The sequence below is a fragment of the Euphorbia lathyris genome, chromosome 3 (assembly GCF_963576675.1).
Source record: "Euphorbia lathyris chromosome 3, ddEupLath1.1, whole genome shotgun sequence".
NCBI classification, from domain to species: Eukaryota; Viridiplantae; Streptophyta; class Magnoliopsida; order Malpighiales; family Euphorbiaceae; genus Euphorbia; species Euphorbia lathyris.
In genome coordinates this window covers 66,463,939-66,491,312 of record NC_088912.1, presented here as the reverse complement: position 1 = coordinate 66,491,312, position 27,374 = coordinate 66,463,939, and the positions used below count along the sequence as shown (strand labels likewise).

The 27,374-nt window shown below is 36.7% G+C and overlaps 2 protein-coding genes across 7 annotated transcripts; one reads left to right on the top strand and one right to left on the bottom strand.

Moving 5' to 3' along the window:
* Positions 1-13,415: 13,415 nt before the first annotated feature.
* Positions 13,416-16,246, top strand: LOC136224716 (uncharacterized). 6 transcript variants are annotated; one of them, XM_066013122.1, is made up of 3 exons: positions 13,416-13,649; positions 14,074-14,161; positions 15,330-16,246. In XM_066013122.1, the coding sequence occupies exons 2-3, from the start codon at positions 14,146-14,148 to the stop codon at positions 16,040-16,042; spliced, it is 729 nt and encodes a 242-aa protein (XP_065869194.1). In that variant the 5' UTR covers positions 13,416-13,649; positions 14,074-14,145; the 3' UTR covers positions 16,043-16,246. The 6 variants fall into 6 exon arrangements, with proteins under 6 accessions (XP_065869194.1, XP_065869197.1, XP_065869198.1 ...); XM_066013125.1 differs by having other exon boundaries at positions 14,056-14,161; XM_066013123.1 differs by lacking the exon at positions 13,416-13,649 and adding an exon at positions 13,656-13,938.
* Positions 16,247-22,384: 6,138 nt separating this feature from the next.
* LOC136222333 (septin and tuftelin-interacting protein 1 homolog 1) lies at positions 22,385-25,423 on the bottom strand. Its single transcript, XM_066009979.1, has one exon. The coding sequence runs from the start codon at positions 25,296-25,298 to the stop codon at positions 22,740-22,742; it is 2,559 nt and encodes an 852-aa protein (XP_065866051.1). The 5' UTR covers positions 25,299-25,423; the 3' UTR covers positions 22,385-22,739.
* Positions 25,424-27,374: the final 1,951 nt, after the last annotated feature.

Sequence of the window (27,374 nt, the reverse complement as noted above, 5' to 3'; positions counted from 1 at the left end):
CACCAAAATGGCTCTTTTGGGGAACAATTTCTGGACAGCTTCAGACTGCACCGCCATTCCCTTTCTATGTTTTCTTCAGGCGTCAGGTTTGTCTTCTAGCGTCTGGTTTGTCTTTTTGTACTAGTTGTCTGTTTCCAATAATCCAACGTCCCATGACTCTTGGAATTAGTCTTTTAGGTGTCTTCGAGGTTCCAATTATTGGTGCAAAAGATTGGCAGACTTTGTCCTTTAGTGAACGGATCCTTTATGATGTCCTGACCGTCACTCAGCTTCGTTTGTTCTCTTCGAGTTTTCAACATTCATGCTGAGTTCCTTCTAGGTCAGCTCCGTTTTAACCGCTTTGAAGAAATCTTCAACTTTAGTCAGCTTCGTTTTGCTTCTGAATTTTACTCCACTCAGCTTCCAGTCTGTCATGCTGAGTTCCGTTCTACTCAGCTTTGCTTGTACTGTCTTTTGTCCTGTCTTTACTTTATATATTTTTGCACTCAATATTTAACAAACATATTAGTACAATTAAATCAAAGCATCTAAATTTAATTGCCTCTTAATCATGGATGATTTTGTCAAATCAAAATCTTGTGGAAAGGTGTTTCAACAAACTCCCCCATTTTGATGTTGGCAAAATACATAATTACGGAACTCAGTTATAAGTTACCCCATGATTGATATTTTTGATATGACTCCCCCGTAAGGGTTGCATACATTTTGTTTTAACTTTATTCTAAACCTTCCAAGATTAGATTTAAGACATTTGTGTGTACTGACTCAGTTTTGGAAGGATGTTGTCTCTCAGTTTATTTTTAGTGTTAATGTGTTTAACCTTTTTGATTCGTTTGTTCAAACTTGATTAGTCAGATCAGGAAGAAAACTAATACTTGCTATATTGAGTTTAAGCAACAAAACAAAAAAAAACATATTAACCTAAACAACAAACAACCAAGGATTTAAAGACAGGATATTAAGCTAAGTCTTAAGCTAGAAGCTAAGTCTTAAGCTGGTTTTACTTCTTCTTTCTCTGAGCTGTGAGATCAGCGTGAGCAATGCCTTTTCCTTTGCTTCCAGACGCATTATTACCTGCAGTCTGAGGCTGAGTTCCTCCTTGACTTGTCTCCCCCGTTTTGCCATCATCGGGTTTGTAGAGGAAAGTTTCATTTCGTGCTGCGCAGGAGAGATACTGAGAGTAGCGCTAGAGCCTTTTGGTGCTTTCTCCCAAGCCATCAATTACTAGGACACTATCGTCCTGGATATGCCGAGGAACCCGAAGAGAGCTACTGATCATGCTGAGGAGGCATTCATGAGATTTGCTCAGGCAGGTGAGTGAGCCTGTGATCTGTCCAAAAGCTTGATGGAACAGTTTCAGCAGAGCAGAATCATAAAACATACGCTGGCCATTGTTGATACGCATTGCCTTCATGATAGCTTCTGAAAAGCTCATGAGTTCAGTGTTAGAGATGGGATCAACATCCATTTGGGCTCTGTCGATGTTGAGTAGTCTGACTGCTTCACTTAATTGGTCAATAGTACACTGAGAAGAGGAGGATACTAAATCACGTGTACTAGTCAGCTCAGTATGAAGCTGGGTGAAACATTTTTGAAGTTCGGCAGAGGTGGCAAACTCAGCATTTCCGGGTGGACTTAATTTGGTCAGCTCAGCATTCAATTTGGTAAAACAGTCTTGCAATTCAGCAGACGTAACAGACTCAGGATTGGCAGTTGCTCTAGAGGTGGTCAGTTCCGCTGCTAGCTTAACAAAGTAGCTTTGAAGCTCAGTGGAAGTGACATACCCTGGATTGACTTCTGACAGTTGGTGAATTTTGCCTTCAAGCGAATTCATATGGGTGGCCATTGTAAGCACTAGTTCAGTCAGTTTTGCTATTTGCTCTTGATTTGGTTGCTGAGTTTGAACCGCAGTGATAACGCTAACCAGATCCTTTAGTCCTCGAAGTTCATTCAGAAGCTGAGTAATACCTGACAGGTGGGAGGACTCAGCTTGAGTAGATTGGTGACCATCAGCTTGAGTAGTATGGAAATCTTGAAGCAAGGACTGAGCAGAAGCAATGACACGTCGGCCAGACTCAGTAGCATTCAAGTATGCAAACTTAGCAGTATTACTCTCAGAGGCTGGTACAAAGTTTGATGGTGGTGGAGGAGTTGGTTCTCTGCCAGATTGAGTACCTTGATTGGTACCTGGACTTTGATTGATTGGATGAGCTGAATCATCAACATGTTGTGTTGGGGGTGGAACTTGATTAGATAAGTTAATCTGCTCAGCTTGAAGTGGTGAAGTGGAGACAGGAAGTGTGTTACTTTGAGCAGCTTGAATTGGATCTGCAGGGTTTTTGGCTTGTTCCTCATCCTGAGTAACAGAGGCTTGTTTTTCCACTGGATTTTCTGGTGGTGACTCAGTTTCATTGGAGAAGTACTGGAACTGGATTGTAGAGAGGTCAGTTTCAGGCTCATCAATGGGAAAGTCGTCTATGAGATCAATTTGCTTTTGCGCTTTCTTTTTGAGTCTTCGCCGTGTCTCAGCTCTTGGCGGTGAATGGTCAGTTCGAATACCTTCACTAGACTCAGTAGCAACTGTCTCCTCTTCTACAGGTTGCTCAAAAGGACCCTCAACAGCATTACTTTCTTTCTTTCTCTGCTCAGCATCATCCTGAGATTCTTCAACATTGGGACATTCTTCCTGCTCAGTATTAACTTCTTGGTGTTCAACATGTTGCTCAGTCTCTTCCACAGCTTCCTTTTCTTGGTCAGTTCCATGACCTTCAGGTTGAGTAGAGGCTAGTGGGACAGCTTCCACTATCTTTAAGGAGTTACCCTTTTTCCTTTTCTTTAAAGGGGATTCTGGAGTTTCTTCGTCCTCATCCTCAAGCTCTTCTTGCCTCATTCTTTTCTCAGCTTGTTCCTTAGCCTTGTCAGCTTTAGCTTTTTCCCTTGTTGAAAGCCTTACTTTCTTTGGGACAGCATGAATGTCTTTGGAGCAGGTTTCTACAGACTTTCTCTTCTTCCTTCTCTCAGGCTGAGCTGTCTCAGGTGACTCAGCATGAGCCTCAACATCTTTTGCAGGCTCAGCTTCAAGCTCAGTTTCTGGTTGCTCAGCTTCTTCATCTTCTTCAGCATCTCCAGCTCCTTCATATCCCTTCAAGGGTTGATTGTATAACAGTCCATCCAGTAGAACTGCAGTGATTTCACTTCGCAACGTACTTATTTCATTCACCGTCTCAATTTGCTTGTCCTGTATAATTTTTGTAATGAGAGAGCCCAAGCGGAGTTTCTTACCACTTCGTTGAAACGCTCCAACTAGAAAGACGGGAAGATTGAACGGAGTGTAGGTCAACATGTGCCAGATGAAGCACTGTTCGAAGTTTGATGCGGATGAAGCTGAGCTGAGTTTGGGGAAGATAAAGTTGGTCAGCATGAAATGGACCATCTTTTGTTCTTTACCCATACAGGTGCTGGGTATTTCACCCTTATGGTCTTTGGGTTTATAGAACCCCTTAAGTTTCTCAGTTGTGTCTTTTGGTATTTTCTCCTTTGTCGTTCTAAATTGGATTCCTTCGTCTGGTAAATCTAGCAATGTGGCTAGATAGGCAGGGGTTACGACGATTTTCTGACCTTTAACAGTGGTCTCCAAATAGTCAGAGTCATCTGCATCAACACATAGATTCGAGTAGAATTCCCGTACTAACCTGGGATAGGTTGTTCCTGAAAGAGAGAAGATACCTTTCCACTTGTTCTTCTCGATCCATTCACAGAATGGTTTCTCAGATGAGACAAAACTTGGAGAAAACCATCGGCATTTTAAAACCTCCAGATTGTTGACCTTTGAGTGTACCTTGATCATTTTCCTTTCTATTTCCGTCGAAGGACCCGTGTGGTCAGTGGGTTTGTCTGTGGTTTGAGTTTTAGGGGTTTTGTTTTTGCCGGAAGCCATTTTTGAAGGTTTTGAAGTTCTTAGAGAGAAAGAAGTTTGATTTCGGGAGATTACAATCGTAAGGAATGAAAAGTGGGGATTCTTCCACTTTTTATATAAATTTACGACGGCCCTTAATCATTAACTAGCCGTTTTTACCTAGGGACGTTCAATCGACAAAAATTCTGTCAATTATGACATATTCGGCGCATGGGATTTGCCATTAATGTGCGTCTTCCTAAGGTGCCAGAGGTTACACGTGTAGGTTCACTTTTCGCGAGTGGGTTTTTACTAGGTTTTGCTAGAATTCGAAGCATCCACGATATTGAGTGCCTAACTTTTGTGAAGATAATTTCTCTATCTCTAATTAACTCAACATACGTTACTCACTCAGCATAGAGTGATTACTCAATATGTTTTTCTACTCAGCATAGGATGGCTTTTTCATTTTCAAGCTTAGTAAGGAGTAGATATTTTACTCAACATGGCATTTGCACAATTATTCAAAGTTCCACTCATATGACAATTATTCAATACTGATTTAGTTAGGGTGGATTTGACATACCAATTGCTTCCCTTAGTGTGTTGAATTGTTCTCGTGCCAAGGGCTTTGTGAAGATATCTGCAAGCTGATCATTTGTTGGCACATAGGTCAGCTTGATCTCATCTTTTAGTACATGATCTCTGATGAAGTGATGCCTTATGCTAACATGCTTCATCCTGCTGTGTTGGACTGGATTCTTAGATAGATCGATGGCACTTTTGTTGTCGCATTTGATCTCTATTGTCTTTGTTTTGACTCCGTAATCCTCAAGCTGTTGCTTTATCCATAGGACTTGTGCAACACAGCTTCCAGCAGCCACGTACTCAGCTTCAGTTGTAGACAGAGCTACGGATGATTGCTTCTTGCTGAACCAAGATACTAGGCAGCTACCAAGGAAATGACATCCTCTTGAAGTACTCTTCCGTTCTAGCTTATCTCGTCCATAGTCAGTATCAGTATATCCAATGAGTGTGAAGTCATTTGAGGTTGGATACCATAGACCTGCATCAACTGAGCTTTGCAAATATCTAAAAATTCTTTTTACAGCAGTTAGATGAGATTCCCTGGGGCCAGCTTGATATCTAGCACAATAGCATACTGAGTATTGAATATCCGGTCTACTAGCAGTGAGATAGAGTAAAGAACCTATCATACCTCGATAGAGCTTACTATCAACTAACTTACTCTTCTCATCCTTGCATAGGACAGTATCAGTACCCATGGGGGTGATATTGGTTTGCAATCTACCATGCTGAATTTCTTTAACATTTCCTTGGTGTACTTAGACTGACTTATAAAGATGCCATTCTTACCTTGCTTGATTTGAAGTCCAAGGAAGAAGTTGAGTTCACCCATCATAGACATTTCGAACTCAGTTTGCATCTGTTGGCTAAATTCTTTGCACAAAGATTCGTCAGTAGCACCAAAAATTATATCATCTACATATATCTGTGCAAGTAGGGTATGTTTACCCTTTTTCTTAATAAACAAGGTTGTGTCAGCTTTTCCCCTGACATAGTTCCTGGTCAGCAGGAAGTTGGTCAACCTCTCATACCAAGCTCTTGGAGCTTGCTTTAGGCCGTACAGGGCCTTTTTGAGTTTATAAACGTGGTTTGGAAATTTTGGATCTTCAAACCCAGGAGGTTGATTAACATATACCTCTTCGTTTATAAAGCCATTAAGAAATGCACTTTTCACATCCATTTGATATAGTTTAAAATTCATATAACTAGCATAGGCACACAATATACGTATAGCTTCTAATCTAGCAACAGGAGCAAATGTTTCTCCATAGTCTACCCTCTTGCTGACTATAGCCTTGGGCTACAAGTCGAGCTTTGTTTCTAATCACATTTCCATGCTCATCTAGCTTATTTCTAAAGACCCACTTGGTTGCTATGGGCTTTTGATTCCTAGGTTTAGGTACTAAATCCCATACCTCATTTCTGGTAAATTGGTCAAGCTCTTCTTGCTACTCAGAGAAGTTGTGGTCAATACCACTGATTACACAGAATTCATCAAACTGTTGGTTTTTGAATTCTCCACCATTGTCGCTTCTAATGTGAGCTACTCTTAGGTCTTTGTTATTTTCAAGCTTTTTGATCAATGTGGTAAACATCTCAAAGGTTTCATCCTTGCTACTCAGCAAGATGATCCAAGTGTACCGAGAGAAATCATCTACAATAACCAAGGAAAATTTCTTACCTCCCAAGCTGAATGGCTGGATAGGTCCGAAAAGATCCAAGTGTAGTAATTCCAATGGTCTTTTGGTTGAGACAATATTTTTGCTATGAAATGACTTTTTAGTTTGTTTGCCTTGCTGACAAGCTTTACACAGTTGATCTTTTTCAAACTTTAATTTGGGTAATCCCTCAACTAATTGCTTTCTAACTAATTTGGCAAGAAGGTCCATGCTGACATGCCCAAGTCTTCTATGCCATAGCCAGGAGTTGTCCTCTTTAGGCACTAAGCATATGTTTTTAGAAAACTGTTTTTCTAAGTTTAACATGTATACATTTTCTACACGAGGGGCAGTTAAAATTAACTCATTTGTATTTCCCTCGAGTATTTTCCCTCGAGTATTTGACACTTAGTATCATCAAATACAACCCTTCTGCCGCTCTTGCAAAGCTGGGCTACACTCAGCAGATTGTATTTGAGACCTTTAACTAAGGAGACAGACTCAATAGTTGGGTTACCTCCGATAGTACCTGAGCCGACTATCTTACCCTTCTTGTTGTCTCCAAAGCTTACACTTCCACCTCGTTTAAGCTCTAGTGTGATGAACTGAGTTTCATCACCTGTCATATGCCTTGAGCATGCGCTGTCTATATACCATAGTTTTGACTTCTCCACGCATGTCAAGCTGACCTGCATTTTAAACTATTCATTTTTAGGTACCCAATTCCTTTTGGGTCCTTTCTTGTTAGTGTAAACAGGTGCAAAGTCATATTTTAACTTGTGACGACATACTTTTATGGTGTGGCTTGGCTTACCACAGAAATCACAAAAAGGTACCCTTTGTGGGTTGAACTGAGTATGGTCAGCATTATTGTGTTGGGCATGCCAACATACTTTTGTGGTATGCCCTTTTCTTCCGCAGAATTCACATTGGACAGTCCGCTTGTTATGCCAACACACATCCTTTGTGTGTCCCCTTTTTCCACAACACTCACATTGAGTGAATTGCTTATGCTGACTAGTATTTGCGTACTCATCATGGGGTTTATTTCTATTTGAGCCCTTCCCTTGACTCTGTAACATTGTGATATCCTTTCTAAGTTTCTTTGACTCAGATTGAACCTCCGTGACAACCTTATGTAAGATTTGCATGTTGGTATGCAAGTCAGAGTTGTCCTGGAGAAGATATCGGAGGTCACTCAGCTTGACCTCTTCAATCTCATCACAGCGCCTGCTGAGTGCCTTAATCTTTTTATTACATTTTTTGGTTAGTGTATATAAGTCACTCAGGGCATTTACCATTTCGTTTCTAAGTAAGGGTAAGGATGTTACCTCATTGCTGTGATCCTCCTGGTCAGTTTCATCAGAAAGGTCAGCTTGCTCAGATTGGGATCGGTCAGCTCCATCATCCGCCATAAAGCATATGTTGGCTGTTTCATTTTGCTCAGCTTCAGATGATGTTGATTCGTCATTGTCACTCCATGTGGCTACCATAGCCTTTTTGCTTCCCTTCTTCTCTTTCTTGAGATTGGGACAGCTTGACTTGATATGCCCAGTTTGATGACACTCAAAACATGTGACAGACTTCGAGCTGTCCTTCTTGTACTTGTCACTTGACTCAGCTTTATACTTATCATTTCTTCTAAATGACCTTTTGCTGTTTCTATCATTTCTCCTGAACAGCTTTTTCATCTTTCTGGTGAACATGGCCAATTCCTCATCATCAGTTGACTCCGCTTTAGTTGAGTCAGCTTTCATGACAAGTGACTTTTGTTTCTTGTCTTCTGATTTTTCTTTCTCTTTGGCTTTAAAGTTTTTCATAGAGATTTCATGGGTCATCAGGGATCCGATCAACTCATCATATTTGTAGGTAGTCAAGTCTTGGGCTTCTTCTACAGCTGTTTTCTTTGCTTGCCAGCTCTTGGGCAGACTTCTCAGAATTTTCTTCACCTGTTCTTCTTCAGTGAAGTTCTTTCCAAGCCTTTTTAGCTCATTTATAATGTTTGTGAACCTTGCGTTCATTTCTGAGATGTCTTCATTCTCCTTCATTTCAAACAGCTCGTAGAGTCTCATATGTTGATTGACTTTAGACTCCTTAACTTTGCTTGTGCCTTCATAGGTTACTTCAAGCTTCTTCCAAATCTCTTGTGCTGACTCGCAACCTGAAATCTTATTGTATTCTGCAGCATCTAACGCACAGTGAAGCATGTTTATAGCCGAAGCATTATTTTGTAATTTTCTGAGGTCATCCTCTGTCCACTCAGCCTCACTTTTAACAATTTTCTCATCGTTAACAGTTTTGTATGGCACATGTGGACCTTGAACAATTGCAAGCCATGCACTCATGTTTGTGGCTTGAATAAAGTTTTTCATCCTATTCTTCCAGAATGTATAATTTGACCCAAAGAATAGGGGAGGTCTAGTGATTGATAGTCCCTCAGGGAGTATCTGTGTTGTTTGGTTTCCTGGAAGGAACCGAGTGCTATTCTCACCCATTTTTAGGGATCAGCTCAAGATTGTTAAATCTTTGAGTAGTGAGCTTAGGCTCTGATACCACTTGTTGGTCCCTGGTAATTAGTTCCAAGGGGGGGTTAGGAACTAATTTAACTTTTTCGCGTTTTAATTAAGCTGACTGGAAGTTATTTTGAGAATTTATTAACTTAGCCTTTGGTCAGCTTGGTGAGATATACCTCAGGACAGCTTTAGTCAGATGTTGACCAAAGTTGTTTTCTTGAGAGTTAAGAATTGACACTCTTGGAGGTCAGCTTCTAACTCAGCACCACTTACTTACTCAAGATCAGCTTAAGCAATTTATATATGCTGAGTAAATAAAGCAAACAACACATGTAATTATAAGAGAGAGCTTAGAGATTACTCAGTATCACTTATCCTGGTTCGGCCTCTCTGCCTACGTCTAGTCCCCAGAGTCCTCCGGGCTTTTTGAATCCAATACTGAGCTCTTTAAAGGTAGAGCACAAACCAATTACAAGGCAGTTGAATATGCAAGAGTACCTTCCTCTATTCGTCTACTCAACTCCTACTAAGTGCTACAACCCAGCACCTAGATTTCTCTACCACTGAAATGCTTACAGCCAAGCACTTAGCTTAACACTCTCAATATTCCTATTGATCACAGACTTGTTCTTTTTGAACTAAAGAACACTTTAGATGATTACAAATCAATCTAGCATTTACACATAGAATAGAAAAGTTGGTGTAAGATCCTTTTTGTATTTGAGTGCTTTTGAAACTTTCTCTCTTGTATTTTTCTTTCGATGCTTCAGTAATGATCCAAGTTCATCGATTGTCCTTTTATAGAAGGAAATCTGTAGATTTGATCGTTTTGAAATGTCTTAGCCGTTAACACCAAAACGGCTCTTTTGGGGAACAATTTCTGGACAGCTTCAGACTGCACCGCCATTCCCTTTCTCTGTTTTCTTCAGGCGTCAGGTTTGTCTTCTAGCGTCTGGTTTGTCTTTTTGTACTAGTTGTCTGTTTCCAATAATCCAACGTCCCATGACTCTTGGAATTAGTCTTTTAGGTTTCTTCGAGGTTCCAATTATTGGTGCAGAAGATTGGCAGACTTTGTCCTTTAGTGAACGGATCCTTTATGCTGTCCTGACCGTCACTCAGCTTCGTTTGTTCTCTTCGAGTATTCAACATTCATGCTGAGTTCCTTCTAGGTCAGCTCCGTTTTAACCGCTTTGAAGAAATCTTCAACTTTAGTCAGCTTCGTTTTGCTTCTGAATTTTACTCCACTCAGCTTCCAGTCTGTCATGCTGAGTTCCGTTCTACTCAGCTTTGCTTGTACTGTCTTTTGTCCTATCTTTACTTTATATATTTTTGCACTCAATATTTAACAAACATATTAGTACAATTAAATCAAAGCATCTAAATTTAATTGCCTCTTAATCATGGATGATTTTGTCAAATCAAAATCTTGTGGAAAGGTGTTTCAACATTCACAACATGAATATTAGATCCAAAAATCAGCAATCATCACCATATAAACAGATAATAGTGCAAACACCATTTTCATATTTTATAGAAGATGCATTTATCACTTTCATTCATCTCAAAGCCATTTGAAATAATCAGATTGTCAAAAATTTCATGACGTTGCTTAGGTGCTTATTTTAGACCATATAAAGACTTGTTTAACTTACACATTTTATTGGTTTGCTACAAAGCCCTCGTGTTGATCCATATAGACATCTTCTTCCAATTCATCATCCATTTGATGTACAACAAGATTATGTACAGAAGAAATTGCAATCAAAACACGAATAGATGTAATTCTAGTGACAGGTGTCAAAGAAATCTACATCCTCTCTTTGTCTAAATCCTTTAGCTACAAGGCACGCTTTGTACTTATCAACTGAACCATCGGGTTTCAGTTTCTCTTTAAGGACCCATTTATAACCTATTGGTTTGCAACCTTGTAGTAAGTCTACTAAGTGCCAAGTCATGTTTGATTCTAGTGAGTCCATTTCATGATTGATGGCTTCTTGCCGTAAATCAACATCTAAAGAGGTAAGGGATTCTTCGAGGGTAAGTGGATCATTCTCTACTGTGAATGCATAAAAGTCAGGACTAAAGTCTTTAGAGACTTTAGGTCTCTTACTTCTTCTAAGTTTAGATTCTCCACTCTCATTATGCACTATAGGTCCAACAACAACATACATGTTACTAGATGATCCATCCCATTATTTCTCAAGTTAAAAGAAAATCTATCTTTATAAAAATCAGCATCATTTGATTCCAAAATAACATGTGCATTCAAATAATAGAACCTATATGTTTTACTATTCATAACATACCCAATAAAAACACATGCATACGCCCTATTAGCAAGTTTGACTCTTTTAGGGTAAGGAATTCTAACATAAGCCAAACAGCTCCAAGTTCTAAAATCCCATAAGGAGAGATTTTACTTTTTGACAACAACAGCGGGTATAGGTTAGTTCGCTTGTATCTTATTTATCTACTTTGTGATTCTGCTTTGTGTTCTCCAATTTTCATTGTTTTTTATAAAATGGCTAGTTAATTGGGTTGTACTCGTTTGGAGTTTATTCTTATATTTGCTAATAATAAGTTTTATCTGTTAAGTTACTTGTAATTTCTCTCTTCCATCTCAGATTTATATGCCTCGACTCAAAGTGTCTAACCTCCAATTAAGATGAATCTGAGCTTTTATGTTCATAATTTGTAGAGGCGGAGCCAGCCCGGAGATCGGGTGGCTCTGATTCTCCAGATGTCGGCTCCAACCCTGAGTAGTATCGGGTCGGTACTTGATAGCCTCCTAACTTTAGTTTATCTTTCTATATTTATAGTGTAATTTTAATATTTTAAAATGGTTGATTTGGTTAAGTAGTATCTTTCATAATGCAAGAGGTCATGGGCTCAAATCTTTTTTTTTTTAAATTCCTCTAAATCAATTTTTTAACTTCTAAGACTAAAAGAAAATAGAGTTTTTTCAATGAAGGTGTAAGCAAATGGTTTGAGCATAGTTGTTAAAGTTGAGCCTCACTCTTAGGGATGGCAATGGGTAGTGCTAATCTAAACTCTTACCCATTTATTTTTTAATTACCCGTCCTTTTACCCTAACGGGTATACTTTTTGCATCTCATATCCATCCAATTTAATTCGTGAGTATCCGCGGATACCCTTACCCTTTAAGAATCAATAAATAAAACAAAAAAAATATTACAAATTTAACAATGTATAAATTTAATAAATCATCCATCTAAAAATTGAACAAATTGAACATTAATCAATAAGAATAAAGTAGCTTAGTTGTATCACTAAATGATTGGAGAACAAAAGGTCGGGGTTTAAATCTCATATCTTACATCTAAAAAACAATAATATTTTTTAATATATACAAGAGTTATGACGGATAACGGGTACCGGATACCCTGGAGGTATTCCCATATCCGTCTCATACCCTTTTATACAGGGTACGGCCATTGTCATCCCAACTCACTCTAGGTTCAAGGGAGTGAATCTTGATTGTAGAAAGCAAGGCCCTATTTAAAAGGCTTTCCACTTATGCGCTTCACCTGGGCTTATAGCGTGAATCAATGCACGCCTCTGTTTTTAGATTTATTTTCTTTTTTCATTATTTTATATAAAATAAATATTCTCAACACTAATCTAATTTAAATAAAATTAATTTTAAATTTTTATTTATATAAGAATATCAACACATGTAACTAAATATAGAATGATTAGACATGAGTCTAGCCTTTGTTTGGGGGTTTGGAGGTGAGAGTTAAAGGAAGTAATGGAAAGAAAATGGAATTGATGGGAATGAAAGTTAAAAATTAACTTTGTTTTGGAGCTTATAGAATGTAAACGAGGTTAAATGTTTAACTTCGTTTGTAAGTTTAAATATAAAGGGGAATGAAAGTTAAATTTACTCTGCAGAGATAAAAAAAAAAATTAAAAAACTTTACATTACTCTCATTGATCCCCAATTTGAAGATTAGAATTTGGAAGTTAAATGAAGTAAATATTTAACTTCCATTAATCTTCGTTTACTTCCAAAAAATAAGTCCAAAATAATAGGGTTAATACAATATTTGCCTCTGTATTTTTGCGGAAAAACAGATTTACCCTTAAATCAAATAAACCCACAAAACTATCCCTAAATTTTCCATAAACTTGCAATTATACCATAATCTGACGGAGCTGCTAAACGGCGATGACATCAAACCTTCTTGTCTCCAAAAAAATTGGAACGACAATCAAAATTCATTTGGTTTCTTATTGTTTTCTATTGCTATTACTTTTGGATTAATTATGAGGTTTAGACGCCATTTTATTAGGTTGATTGAGGTTTTATGAAAATGAATTTTAACCAATCTGTTCTTCTAACTTGCTTTTAATCGAAATTGAATGTGCATATTTTTTTCTGTTTGTGATTGGTTGTTCTTTTCTGAAGTTTTTCTGGAGATAAGAAGGTTTGATGTCATCGCTGTTTAACAGCTCCGTCAGATTAGGGTATAATTGCAGGTTTATGGAAAATTCAGGGATAGTTTTGTAGGTTTATTTAATTTAAGGGTAAATCTGTTTTTCCGAGAAAACATAAGGACAAATATGTGTATTAATCCAAAATAATATTAACTTGATATTTAATTTTATATTATTTTCATTTATTTCCATTAACCCCTCCCAAACAAAGACATAAAAATATCCCCTCCCGTGAAGAACACACCTATCAATTTAGGTTGAATAGTTATTTGCAGGACAGATTAATAGGGCAATTCCCCCACTAAAAAAAAAAAAAAAAAAAATGAACCCTGAATTATATTGCCTCCATTTGCAGGGGGCGTATCTGCAATGGGAGCAACGGAGAGCACTTGCCCACTGAAATCTAAAAAGAAGATAAAAAGAAAAAAAAACCCTTATATATATTGTTTTTGAGTTTGCCCCCACCAAAACTTCCATTGCTATCGGCGAAGTTAGACGTTGCTGCACTTCAACTTTCTCGCAAGGTAGAAGAAGGTAAGTACATTAGGTTTTAATTTTTTCTATTAAGGGGAAAGGGTCGTTTTGCGCAGACAAATTAAATAAAATCCCTAACCTTTCCCACTCCAGCACATCAGGCAGCAGACACAAAGTTTCTCCACTATTTCTTTCTCGATCTCTATCTGTCACCAATCTCTAACCCCCTCTCCTTCAATTACGAATTCCCCAGAAACCTAATCTCTTTCACTCTCTCCGTGGTTTGTCTCACTCTTTCAAACCATAATTCTTCTCTCTCACTTCACTTCCAACCAGGAGGAACGATAAGGTTGAATTGAACTCTGCTTCTTCTATCATTCATCTAGTTTCGTTACTTTTCTTATTTGCTTATTATGAATTATGAATTCCTACCATTAAACTCTTCCTTTAATTCTTTAATTCTTAGCCTTTATCTGTGAGTTAGGAGGTTAAAGAGCCGAGAGTTAGAGCATTCTATTATGGGAAGCAATGGAAACGTTACCTTGTTTGGGAGTTGATGGAATGTAAACAAGGTAAACTATTAAAAAGTTTACATTACTTAATGGGTGTAAACTATTACTCTCACTCTCAACAATAAGTTTCCAAACAATGTTAATTTAAAAGTTTACATTTTATTATTTGGGTTCACTTCCATTAATCTGCTCCCAAACAAGGGCTTAATTGCTATTTTGCTGTTAATTCTTACTTTAAGTATGAATTCCTGTTTTGTTGCTTTTAGTTAGTTTGTATCAGGTTTCCTAGTTATGAATTCCTAGTTTGTTTGCTTTTAGTCATGTATCCTGCCCTTTAGTGCTTAAGCAATTTAACTACTTATATGCTTAAGCTTAATTAAATAAGTCCCTTGCCCTTTTAGTGCTACTGTCTGCAAAATTTCAAGAACTAATGAGGTTATGACTCTTGAAGACTTTAAATTAAAGAAAACACATTAAGACTATTTTCTAATATGTTTAACTAAATTATTTTGTAATATATTGCTAATTGAATGAGGGCGAGCCTTGGCGCAACGGTAAAACGTTGTTGCCGTGTGACCTGAGGTCACGGGTTCGAGTCTTAGGAGCGGCCTCTTGCCAATTAAATTGGCAAGGGAAGGCTTGCCCCCAATACACCCTTGTGGTGGGACCCCTCCCCGGACCCTCGCTCAGCGGGGACGCGTAATGCGACCGGGCCGCCCTTTTATATTGCTAATTGAAATGACTACTTTCTAATATATTGTAATTGAAATTATTTATTTATGTTGTTATTGGTTTTTTGTACAACTTTTTTTACACTGCATATATAAACCCCAACTACCTACAAAACATGGATCCGTCCCTGGGTGTGCCTGCTGCTGTTGATGTATCAAAATAGGCATTAAAATATCTGCCTTGGAACTTTTGAGAGAATATCTGGCGATGTGTTTTGACTCTGTAGCTTGAAAATGAATGGTATTCTCTGCATCAAGGAATCTTATCTTATATAGATATTGAGAATACAATCAAAGAAATAAAATGATGATGTCTCTGTTCTCGTGTATTTTGTCCTTATTAAGATGTGAATTTCAGCTTGAGCAAACAAGAACCTTGTTTGATATGGTAGATGTGAATGTCTTGTATGTAAATGCTACTCCTTGAACAATTCTTGAACTGCTTATCCAATAAGCTATATGTAATGTATTCTAATATTTTATGTTCCTATGTAAAGGAATGAGCCGATCACAGGGACAAAAACGAAAACAGCCAGAGTCAGATTCTCCAGCTCAATCTCTGACGGAACATGAGCGTACACTCTATGATGTGATAAGAAGCAAGCAAGACATGGGAATCTGGACCCGAGACATGAAGCGAGAAACTAACCTTCCAGACAATGTGGTAAATAAATCATTGAAGGTGCTTCAGGCAAAAAGTTTGATAAAAGAGGTGGTTAACATTCAAAATAAGGGGAGGAAACATTACATGGCAACGGAATTTCAGCCTTCAAAAGAAATATCTGGAGGAACATGGTATGTTGAAGGAAGCCTTGATACAGAGTTCATAAAGCTTCTGAAAGAGCTGTGCAAGAAGCAAATATATAAGCTGAAAGTTGCTACACTGGAAGGTGTTACTGATTCCATCAAAAGGAGTGGAGTCTTTAATACGGAATTAACAAAACAACAAATCGACGAGATCGTAAGAGCGTTGGTGTTGGATAATGAGATCATAGAAGTGAAGAGTAATGGGATGGGTGAGTTCTCTTGTATACCAATTGGCAAAGTTTGCTATAAATGCGTTAGCAAGGGAAGCATCGGAGGGGATCCCAGAGTCGGGGCGATGGCTTCAATACCGTGTGGAGTTTGTCCAAGGATAAGTCAATGCACACCTGATGGAATTATATCTCCACAAACTTGTTCCTACTATAGCAAGTGGTTGGAGTTTTAACTTAATTGCACTCAGCCTATGGCCTGATTTTGCACCGGTTTAATGGCCAAAAGTTTTCATTTTATGTATACAATTTGATATTGAAATTTAGGTGATTGATCACTTAGAATAGCTCTTTGATTTCTTGTTTTGTTTGGTAGATTGGGAACTTAGGTGATTATGTCTTGTCATTCAGATGAAGATTAATTTATGAATGGTTGACCATTTTAGCGCAGAGTCCATTAAGAGGGAAAATTATAGTGGTTCGGGTTCAATGGTCATTATCACTAATAACCGATAAGGTGGTGTGTATTTTTTTTTTTTTTATTTGCATGGATGGATGATTCTTTAGCCTGGTAATTCATTATTATACAACTCCGACCAAGTCACCAGATTTAATCCCGTTTTTTCTCCTGAAATGTACGTGACAAAGGTGCCCAATAGAAGCTGCTACAAAGATCCATCAGGGTTATGACCCATACCTGCTCAGATATTGATATTCAAGACACAGGAAATCAAATTGTAGTGCAAGCATCATACATAACGGATTTCTAGGCTGATTATTGATTATCATCACATGCAGCTAAAAAAAGCTTAAATATTCATCATTATCTTTAACAACAGATAATCAAAACTTAATACTGTGTTTTGTTTAAAAATTAAAAAAACATATCAATCTATTTGCAAACTTTTAAACCAAATATATGTGTTTACAAATAGGGCAAACCACGTGTATTATTTTTATAATTTTCCCTAGAATGAACCCAATCTTTGATGCAAATTAGCATTTTTACTAGAGACAAAACAATCAAAATGAAGAAAAAACTTCACTGAGTTTTTCTCAGTTTCCTGAGGTATAGATACTCATGAATCATTTCCATCAGCTCAGAGTAAATAAACATTACATTTTAACGGCCTACATGACTTGAAACAAATAATTTAATCAGCTCATATAAGTAACACAAACAAATGACCATGTTGATGTCTAACCAAAAAGCAAAGAATCAGATTAGACACTGAGTCTGAAACAATCAATAGAATTTGCCAAATTATTATAGTCAAGACTCGATTTCTGTTTATAGCAGCATTTAGGTATATCAGCAAGTCTGAACACATAATGTTATTTTCATACATTAACCATTCTCAGCATGTGTCAGTCCAATTTGTGGTACAGGAAACAGCAGTTTTGATCAAGAAGGCCAATTAACCAGGTCCGGACTAGTGATGGAAGAGGGCATTTTCCTCTCGATTGCATTTGGATGCTCCTGACATGTATTACACATTATGTGAATACTTTAGACCCAATTTGGATCCAATTGATAGTTATAAACTCTCGATTTGGTCATTGTCTGACCTATTTCTAGACTTAGGCTCTGTTCTTTATTGCTGAAAAAAACTGAACTGAACTGAATTGAACTGAATACTGCTGAATACAGAACTGAACTGAATTTAACTGAATACTACTGAACTTAACTGAATACTACCGAACTAAACAATAATGATAATATTAGACTTTAAAATAATTTAATTGATAATATTGGACATTAATAAACTTATAATAATAATAATGATGGTTCTAATAAATTTAATAATATCAATAATAAATAAATAAATATATTATTAAAGATAAAACTAAATTGAATATCAAATAAAAGCTCGGCTTGATAAAATTTTGGCTCGATAAAAGCCTATAAAATTAAATAAAAATGAGTCTAATTTAAATTAAAAATACAAATTACATACAAACACAAATTTACATATAATTTAAAGCCTATGAAATCAAATACAAATTTTTATATGAATACAAACTCTTAACTTTTTTATTCTAATTAAGGGTTAAAGTGTAAAAATATCCCTAACGTTTTGGGTCATAGGTAATTTTACCCCTAACATCTAAAATGGTGCAATTTTATCCCTAACATTGATAAATTCGATAAATTTGAGTGCAATTCCTAATTTTTAAATATGGAAGCATACTTTAGTTTTAATTTTTTTATTAAACGATATATACTTTAATAAACTATCATTTCTTGACTATCGTTTCTTAACTTTTATCTAATTTATAGATAATGATAAACTATAAATAATAATAATAATAAATAATAATAAATTAAATAATAATTATTATTATAATAAATTATATATAAATAATTATAATATAATAAATAAGGATAAATTACTGAATACTGAAACTGAACTGATTGTTACTGAAATTAAGTGATAAAGAACAGGACCTTATAAGATTTCTAGAAGCTTTCCCCCAAACATTATCATGGGTTTCTGTACTAACCAGAACCAATGTTATCAGGCTCGGACCGGACCGGCCGGTCCGAGCCTGTCCGAGTATTTGCATGGTGGAAAAACCGGTGAGACCCGGGATTGGACCGGGACCCGGTGTGACCCCGGGTCTGAAGACATGGTGAGAAAAATTAAGGCGAGGTCAAGCCAAGGGACCCTATTTCGGTACGGCATTCGCGTCGCCCACGTCGTGCGGGTGCGCCCCTAACCCAACAGTTAATCGATTGCACCCCCCCTGCGCGTGAGAGAGCATTTTCCCTAGTAATTAGTTAAAGGCTTGTAAATATCATTTACTTATAAACTAGTTAAGTTTCTCCTTTCTTTCCTATATGGGATGTGAATGTTTAATTTCCTTTTAACTTCTTCCAAACAATTTTAAGGTGTTCACTTTGAGCATCAACTTCTCATTCATCACTTGTCCTTTTTGAGTTTATAATATATTTTTAAAAAGATCTCATGACATATAATACGTTGATATGTTTGAATTTGACATATAATACGTTAATTAACAAAAAATAACAAACCAAATGTTATTTATAATTTATTTTGGATATATATAATGTATAAAATTAATTTTAAATTAGTTATATATATTTAATATATGTAAATATTATTTATTTATTTATTACGTCATCCGGTTCGACCAATCCGAGCCATCCGGTCCGACCAAGTGACCCGTGATCCAGTTACCAATCCGGTTTGATGTCCGGTCCGGTTCTGATAACATTGACCAGAAGAAGGTTTTCATTACTGGGATCTTATCTCTTGGTGCCTACAGTTAGGAAGAAGGAAATGGAAAGAAAAAGCTACATATGGAAATGGAAAAAATTCCATGGATTAGAACAAAATACCATAGTTGCAACATTTATCCCATATATAACAGTGTAAGGATACCCATGAAATAATATATAAAATCATAAATTACAAGAATCAAAATTTCAAAAATGCAACAATAATGAAATACTAAAACTAAACAATAAGTTATTTCCTTAAGCAGTGACTAGTTTATTCAATTGAAGGTATTAAATCTCAAGGATTCACATATATAGTTCTGCTTTTAAATGAAGAACACTAGTCTAATTACGAAATGACAATTTCCATACAATTCCTTAAGTTCAGCTACTAGCAATTATTTATTAGGGGAAACAACACTCAAAATTGGAGCAATCCAACAAGTAATTAAGAACCCCATTACATTTTAACTAAGCTCAAGAGCAGAAAACACAAATGAATGATGAAAATTAAAAAATGACCTGTTCAACAGCACCCTTTTGGCGTGCAGAAGCAATGAAGTGTGATTATGATAGCCACCAGGGGAGGGGAGGGGAGGGGGCAGGGCTAATGGAGAATAAGAAGGAAAGATAGAAAGCAACAACTCACTTAGCTCTTTTACTTGAATTGTAGGATAACAAGTAGAGAATCATCACATTCAAGTTGTGGTTCTAATACTTGGACCATGACCATCTCATCTGAAGCCAAGCCATAATAAAAACAGATAATAATTAGGGTAAAGTTCAAATAAAACCCATGTGGTTTCACTAATAATTTTCAGATAAAGGACTGTGGTTTACTTTTTGTCAAAACGAGGACTGAGGTTTTCAAATTTAGCAAAATAAGGACTTTTTCGATTAACACTATTAAAATCACCCTTGACGACTTCAAAAATGACATATTTTAAAAACTACTAATATTCTAAGCAACTTTAATTCTTCAACTTTTTTATTTCGAGATTATTTAGATGATATCTGGTAAGGAGAGAGAAAGGTAATGTTTAGAGAGAGAAAGTTCCAAAAAATATGATTTTCTAAAATCGAAAATGTAGTTCCATAGAAAATATGGCATTGAACAACTTTAATTCTTGAAAATTTTCATTTTCAGGTCGTTAAAGATAGCTTTAATAGCATTATTAAAAGTGTGAAACCTCAATCCTCATTTTGACAAAAAGTAAACCATAGTCCTTTATCTGAAAATTAGTGAAACCACATGGGTTTTATTTGAACTTTACCCTAATAATTAACATTATTGAGCGAGTCACAAGTGAAAATGCAAAAATGATCACGCAGCGCTAGCATAACTGAGAAAAAGCAGATGCAGGACTTGGATTTGTCTTCATTATCAGTCTAAAGTTAAAACAAAGCCCTATAAGCTTACTGAATGTGTGTGCATCATAAAATACTATTCAGTAAACACAGTCCTAACTTGTCTATATTAGATATTATTCCATGAACCAAACCGCACCTAAAAGTATCAGCTGTTCAGAACAATACTGGAAACTAGTAGTTTTGCCATACTAGCAGTTGAAAGAATCTCAAGCATTTGCTTTATATTGGAAAATTTAGCTCAAAACTTCTATTATGTCGTAGAATCCTGTATCCTGAACATTTAAACAGGACATCATATTCTATACAGTAATTAGGATTGCAATGCTTTTACTAATTTGGATTAGATGTGAAAGTGTTTAGAATAAGGATTAAAACAGACAAAATAATTGATAGAGTTGCTTATGAAGCTGTCATAAGCCGAAACCTCATCATTCTCAAATCCTAATGGTTCCCTATTCACCACTCATATCCTATTTCACTCACCACCAACAGAAAATAACGCAGCATAACGACAGCATACATTCTAGCAAAAGAATCAAAATATCATAGTATAACTTTATTTATCCAATCCAAATTGAAAATCCTGCTTGTGAACACCACTGATTATAGGGGAAAGAGATAAGATAGGTGCTTCATTCAATACAGGCACTTGAAACAGAATGTGAGAATTATCATGAGAATTTAGTCTTGCAAATTTACTATATATTGCTTCAAAGGATTTTATTTGTGGCATTAACTTATGATCAACATATCCAACCTGATTCCCAGAGCTACATACATACTCATAAAAGAAATACAAATAATAACCTCCTAAGTAGAAATAAAAAGATTAACAACCAAAGAACATTCATGACACATGAATCCCTTCAAAATTAAAAAGCAGTGGCTCATAAAATCTAACCAAGGAACTAGGAAATGTAGCTAATAAAAGCTGGAATTCTTAATTTCCCACTAATGAAGTGCATTCATGACACTAAAGTTTGTCCTATACATCTATTTACTATTACTGCAACAAGTAAATAAATTAAAAGAATTAATTGAAAGTAATAGATAATCACAATCTAAGATGAATATCAAATTAAAGACCGAAATTGCAAAGCCCACTGACAGATAATGATAAGAACAGAGAATCCTCAGAAATCAAACCATTACAGCAACTTAGTTCAAAGATGCACACAACCCCAAATTTCAGAAGATTAACAAGTGTTATTTAACAAGTGCTAATATAACTAAAGCCAAAGACAGAGTTATTTAACAAATGAATTCCTGGCTCACCTTATCAAATCAAGGTCTGCCGTAGAATTTGAGAAACCTAAAGTAGCGAATCATTTGACGAAATCTAGTCTTCTTTCTGCTCTTCATTTACTGAATTTGAGAAACCTGCACAATTGATCAGAATCATTCAGTAAAAATTTCACTTCGATATTGTAAACATTTACACAATTGATCTGTTTAAAAATCCACCGTACAAGGACTCTTTTTTATATGGGCTGTCCAAATGGACTTCTTTACATAAAGCCCATGGGGCGGTTTTAAAAAAGGCCACAATTAAAAGGCTGCTAAAGCCTTCTTTTTTTTGTAGTGTCCTAAGTTAACGTAACACTGATAACAGTTGAGGAAGCGAACATTACCTTCAACTCTGGCAACCCAATAACGCATGCACATTCAACAAACATGTTCTACTCAAGTTACCAAATAGCCAGCCTTATTGCTGCAGCAAGAATTCCACCAGTAGCATCAATTACAATAGCACGCTATACCACCCACATGTATCTCAAGAAAACCATTTCCATATTCAAGCACATACTCTTCCCATATTACTTCTACATATATAATATATAAATACTGAAAATACAAAAATTTAAAACCCTGATGTTGGAATTCATTCAAAGAATTATACCTATGTGTTACTTGGAGAGATGCTGCTTTTCGTACAAATATATATATATATATGAAAATAGAATTTAAGAGAAAGGGGAGGCAGTTAATTATTGTAATTTGACCTACAAAAAGGTATATACAACAAGAGTGATCAAAGAACACCATCCAAACAAGTCTGATCATAACAAAGGTAACGCCCAAGGATTTCTTTCATACAATAAAGCCAGCCCTGTTCATCATAAACGGGCAGATGGGAAAATCTGACCTCTTAACTTCACCCTTCCTCTTATAGGTCCGGTCTCCCAGTTGTACATTCTACAGATCTCAAATCGCACACCCGAAGTGCTTCCTTCCTTCTCTCCAAGTGGCAGCTCTGCGTATTGATGGGCACCTTTTCTATGACCTGGAAGACTAGTTACTGCAAATCCTCTAAATACTCATCGTTTCTTTGTAGCCGTAGTTTTATGCATCTCGAGCAGCTTATCAAGGTTTGTTAGGAACCAATCTTCCTCTTTTTGGGCATACAGCCTCTGATGCACAGAGTCTACATATATGCTAATGTTACCGTATCCATAAATCTGGTGACCATTATATGTTCTGCCAGGTTTAGGCTTAAATAGCAAGCCATGATGCTGAGCATGGGCTTCTACCACTTCTTTCAAAGTCATCTCCAGACCAGCAGACGTACCATCTGTATGAGTAGTACTTCCTGTGGCTGCTTGCTGCTGAGAATGAGCTGTAGCTCTCTGCTGAGCCTCAAACTGCTTTTGCTCCTGTGCCCTAAGATAACTAAGGTTCTCCCTCAAGCCAGGTTGAAGCACTTCCATGCCTTCAAGTGCCCGGTCAATCATGTTGAGACCAAGCGTAAATTGATACCTAATATTTTCATGTGCCTGTAGCTCTGGTGGAAGGAGTCCCTTCCATCCTATGTACCATTGATGAACCTCCTGTAAGTTTGGATTTGAACACAACCAATGATACAAAACCTGCAGCCACTTGACAAAGAAAAACCTTTCCATCAGATCGACCATTAGATGAATTGGAATGGCACAAGTCCATGCCATAACCCAGTTAAAATGGTCAAGATTCTGACGAGCAGGGTTTATCTGGAACTCTTGTAATGCAAGCTCCAACTTCGGAAGTATAAATCTGCGCATAAGACTTTCCCAACTGCCTGCATCAAACACTGTTCTCCATGGTGACAGGATAGCAAAAGCAGATGAATCACTTGCATGCCAATCACCAAGAACCATACTCAGCTTCATACGGATCTTCTCATACAAATATTCCAATTTTTGTCCCAACTGAGGCAGCCATGGATGCACCCAAACATGAATTGGGATAGTTTCCCGACGAGGATCCCACGTCTCCACAGCTCGAGACAATTTTGGCAGGACAACAATATCCAATATATTCTGGATAACTACTGCAGGTAGTAACTTTTCCCAAGTCTCCAAAAATTTAAGCATTGGTTCAGGATCCCTAGGCTCCCAAGTATTAATACCAGATATTCTTACCGCAGGAACAACTACTTCTGACACTAACTGTGCATAAGGTGTAGCCACACTCCATATATCATTACTGTCCTCGTCCTGCAAGACATTCTTCCATAATTCTACCACTTCGAATCCATGGAATGGTTTTCGGAGAGGATCCCACTCCTGAAATATTCTAATAAACAAAGGCAAAGCAAATGAACAGGCAATTGATGACAAGTTGCAAAGCTTGTAATCATCTGCAAACTCCCTTCGCAACCCTATAAAATAGTTGGCTAATAGATCCAAAGTCAAGTTTCCAGAGGAATTTTGTTCCTCAATGTGGCTCAACAAGTTCATGATCTCCTCCATGTTATCCAGTTGTTTCTTCTGGCGTGATGCCTCTAGATCCAATTTCTCCTTCTCCTTTTGCAAGCTAATAGCTGTTTCCCTCTCATTTCTCAAATCTCTATCGATTTTCTGAATATCAAGCTCTACCATGTCAACAATCAACCTGACATTGTGCTGAAGTTCTGGCATTGGAATATCATTTTCCCTAGCTTCCTCTTCAGCATTCAGATTCTCCAGATTTGTCAAAACTCTCACCTGTGGACCGCGCATATCAAGCACCTTCTGTACAACTTCAAAACCCTGTTCCTCCTTCTGTGCTAACAGCTCCTCGGCTGTTATATACTCCTCTTGCTTCTTCTTCTTCCCCCTCATCCATAGCCTCTGCTTTGCTTTTCCCGTAGTTTGACTCTGAATTTGGCTTTGATTCGTGCTCTTCTTTTCTTCCTCTACTAGAGCTAACTTAGCTGAAGCTTCTTTAAAATCGTTGAACCCAATACCCATATTAGTTGGCCTTTTCTTTGCTTCAATAGGGGCTACAATCCCTTGAGCATTCTTCCCCAATCCTCCTCCTGCATAACCCATTTTCTCCAGCAACCTCATCCCAATTCCTTTTGTATGCTTCTCAAACTCCCCAACATCGCCAGCTTTCAATTCCTTCTTTTTCCCTCCTCCCTTCTCTTTCTTCTCCAATCTCTCCTTCTCCCTCTTCTGTGCGCCTTCTTTTATCCTCCTACCAAACTCACTCGGCAAGAAAATATCCTCCTCATCTTCCTCGCCGCCGTCGTCACTCCTTTTAACCCCACTATTAAACCCTAAGCCCATCCCTGATCCCGACCCTAAACCAGGCCTGTCATTGTCCTTGACAAACATATTCTCAGGCTCCTCTTTTTCGATTTCCTGGTTTGGCATTATGGTACCTGTTGAGACGAAATTGACAGGCTTAGTAAGGTCAGCCTTCCGCCCGAAATCGCGATCCTTTTTACGCTTTCGGCCGCTGCCGCCTTCATCATCAGAATCGGAATAGTCTGCAAAAACCCCATAAAGAACGTCATCTTTGGTTTGCTTCCTTTTCTCTTTGCGGCTCCGGTAATAAAACTCGCCATTAATCCATTGGCTATCCTCGAAATCATTCTCCATGCCAAATCTCTCCATGTCCTGGTAATCATCCATCTTGACTTTGTAATCTCCAATGACAAAAAAATTTCTTCAATCTCTACTGAGTTGTGTATGCCTGATAATTTTAGAGGAAACAAATTGGAAGACGAAACCCCTAAATCCTAATCCCTAATCCGAACTAAACAAAGAGGAAAATGGGCCTCCAGTCCACTACCGACTCTTTTACGGAAAAACTAGTAGTATAAAATTAGTGTAATGTGCGGGATTTAGAATACATTATAATTTATAGCATTTTTTTATAATTAATTTATTAGTAGTGTTCTATCAAAGTAAGTTGCTGTTTGATAAAACTAAAAATTAAATGCTAAAAAAATAAATACTGAATTTTAAGGGTTGAATATTATAAGTGCTGAAAATATTGAATGATATAACTTTTATAAAAATATTAGTAGATACTGTTTAACTTAAAACGTTAAGTTAATATCAAAATAAGTGATTTTTAACTTAATTAACCAATTTAAGTGGTGGATAAACAATCGTTATCAAACGCACTTAAATTAAATATATGATTAACATTTTAATTTAAGCAATTAAGTGGTTTATCAAACAAGGCGTGTTCTTGGATTTCTTCATTCACCTTATATCTCGATTTATTTCGAATCCCGTAAATGAGATTTAAAACATCTTAAACTTAAATTTAATAAACCTATGTCTAATGGTTTATTTGGATGCTATGGTATATTGGAGTAACCAATTAGAGGACACTATATCATTAATCATAATTTAACTTTTTTTTAGATTAAACTATTATTTTTGTATTTTATTGTGTTGGTTTATTATTTTCTAACATATCAAATATTCATATTTGCGAACGAGGGGAGCTATGGAGCTGGCACTGTTATCCGAGACAGTGTGGATGCGTTTCTACAAGGCTTAAGCATGCATTCGATAGGCTCAGTGACAGACAAAATGGCAGAGGCGTTGGTATTAAAAAATAGCATGGAGTGGTGTGTGGTTTCGGGTCACCGACACATCATGTTTGAATCAAGCGCAAAAGAGGTAGTCGAGAGTATGTACACGGCGTAGGAACTTGACTGAGTATGGTAGGGTTTTAGAAGATATAAGATTAATTCTTAACCATCCACAATTTTTCGTAGTTTTCGTTTCAAGGTTAGCGAACGAAGCGGCCCATGTCTTGGTACGGCGCGCTCGGTCCTATGCTAATTCTTTTATTCATTCAACTAGGGGCGGAACCAGGGGGGTCGGGGGGGGGGGGGGGGTCCAGCCCCGGCCAGCCGCCCGAGAATTGAGAAAAAAAAATTTAGTAATGGTGTCTCGTAATATTTTGGAGAGATTATATTGACTCTATGTAGTATTGTATAAATGTTCAAAGGTAGATGAGATGGTTAAAGATACTTGCTTTTATTTGAGAGGTCATGTGTTCAATTCCCTTCAACCTCATTTTATTTTAAAAAATTTTATTTTTAAATGGACTCTTTATTTTTATTTTCTTAACACTTTTGAATTCATTTTTAATATGTCTTTACCATTAAAAAAAAATAAACATATTTAATATTCAATTAGTTCAATGCTAGTTTTCTAAAAAAATGATAATATTTTTACAGTTTTAATGCGTTGGAGGCTAAAAAAATTTTGCTCAGCCCTACTTTGCAAAATTTACCGTCAACCGCACAGTTAATTTCGAATTTTTTTTAACGTTTTGAATTTTTTTATTGATATGTTTAAGCCTCGAGTCATTCGGGGTCCTGGTTCCGCCACTGCATTCAACTATTCCTATAATTCTAGAGAGCAACCTATTTAGGGATGCCTCTTTCCGTTCATAATAAAGCATTTTTTCCTCAAAAAAAAAATATTGATATTTTTATTTTTACTCTTGTCATATATCAGTTATTGTTTTTCTATTTCGGTTTATTTATTGCTTTATCTATTCCACTTTATAAATTATTCTACTAAGTTAGTTTTTTCTCAAATATTAGTGGTTCTAATTTTTCAAAAATTTAAACATTAAATTTTTGTTTTGGTCCATGCAATTTTTAACATTCTAAGACTTGTTCTCCAACTATTATATTGTGAGCGAATTTTTTATTAGTTAACCAATATAATTCATTA

What these genes read in the sequence shown, in the direction of transcription:
- LOC136222333 (XM_066009979.1), bottom strand. Translation starts at nt 25,298, where the DNA reads ATGGATGATTACCAGGACATGGAGAGATTTGGCATGGAGAATGATTTC.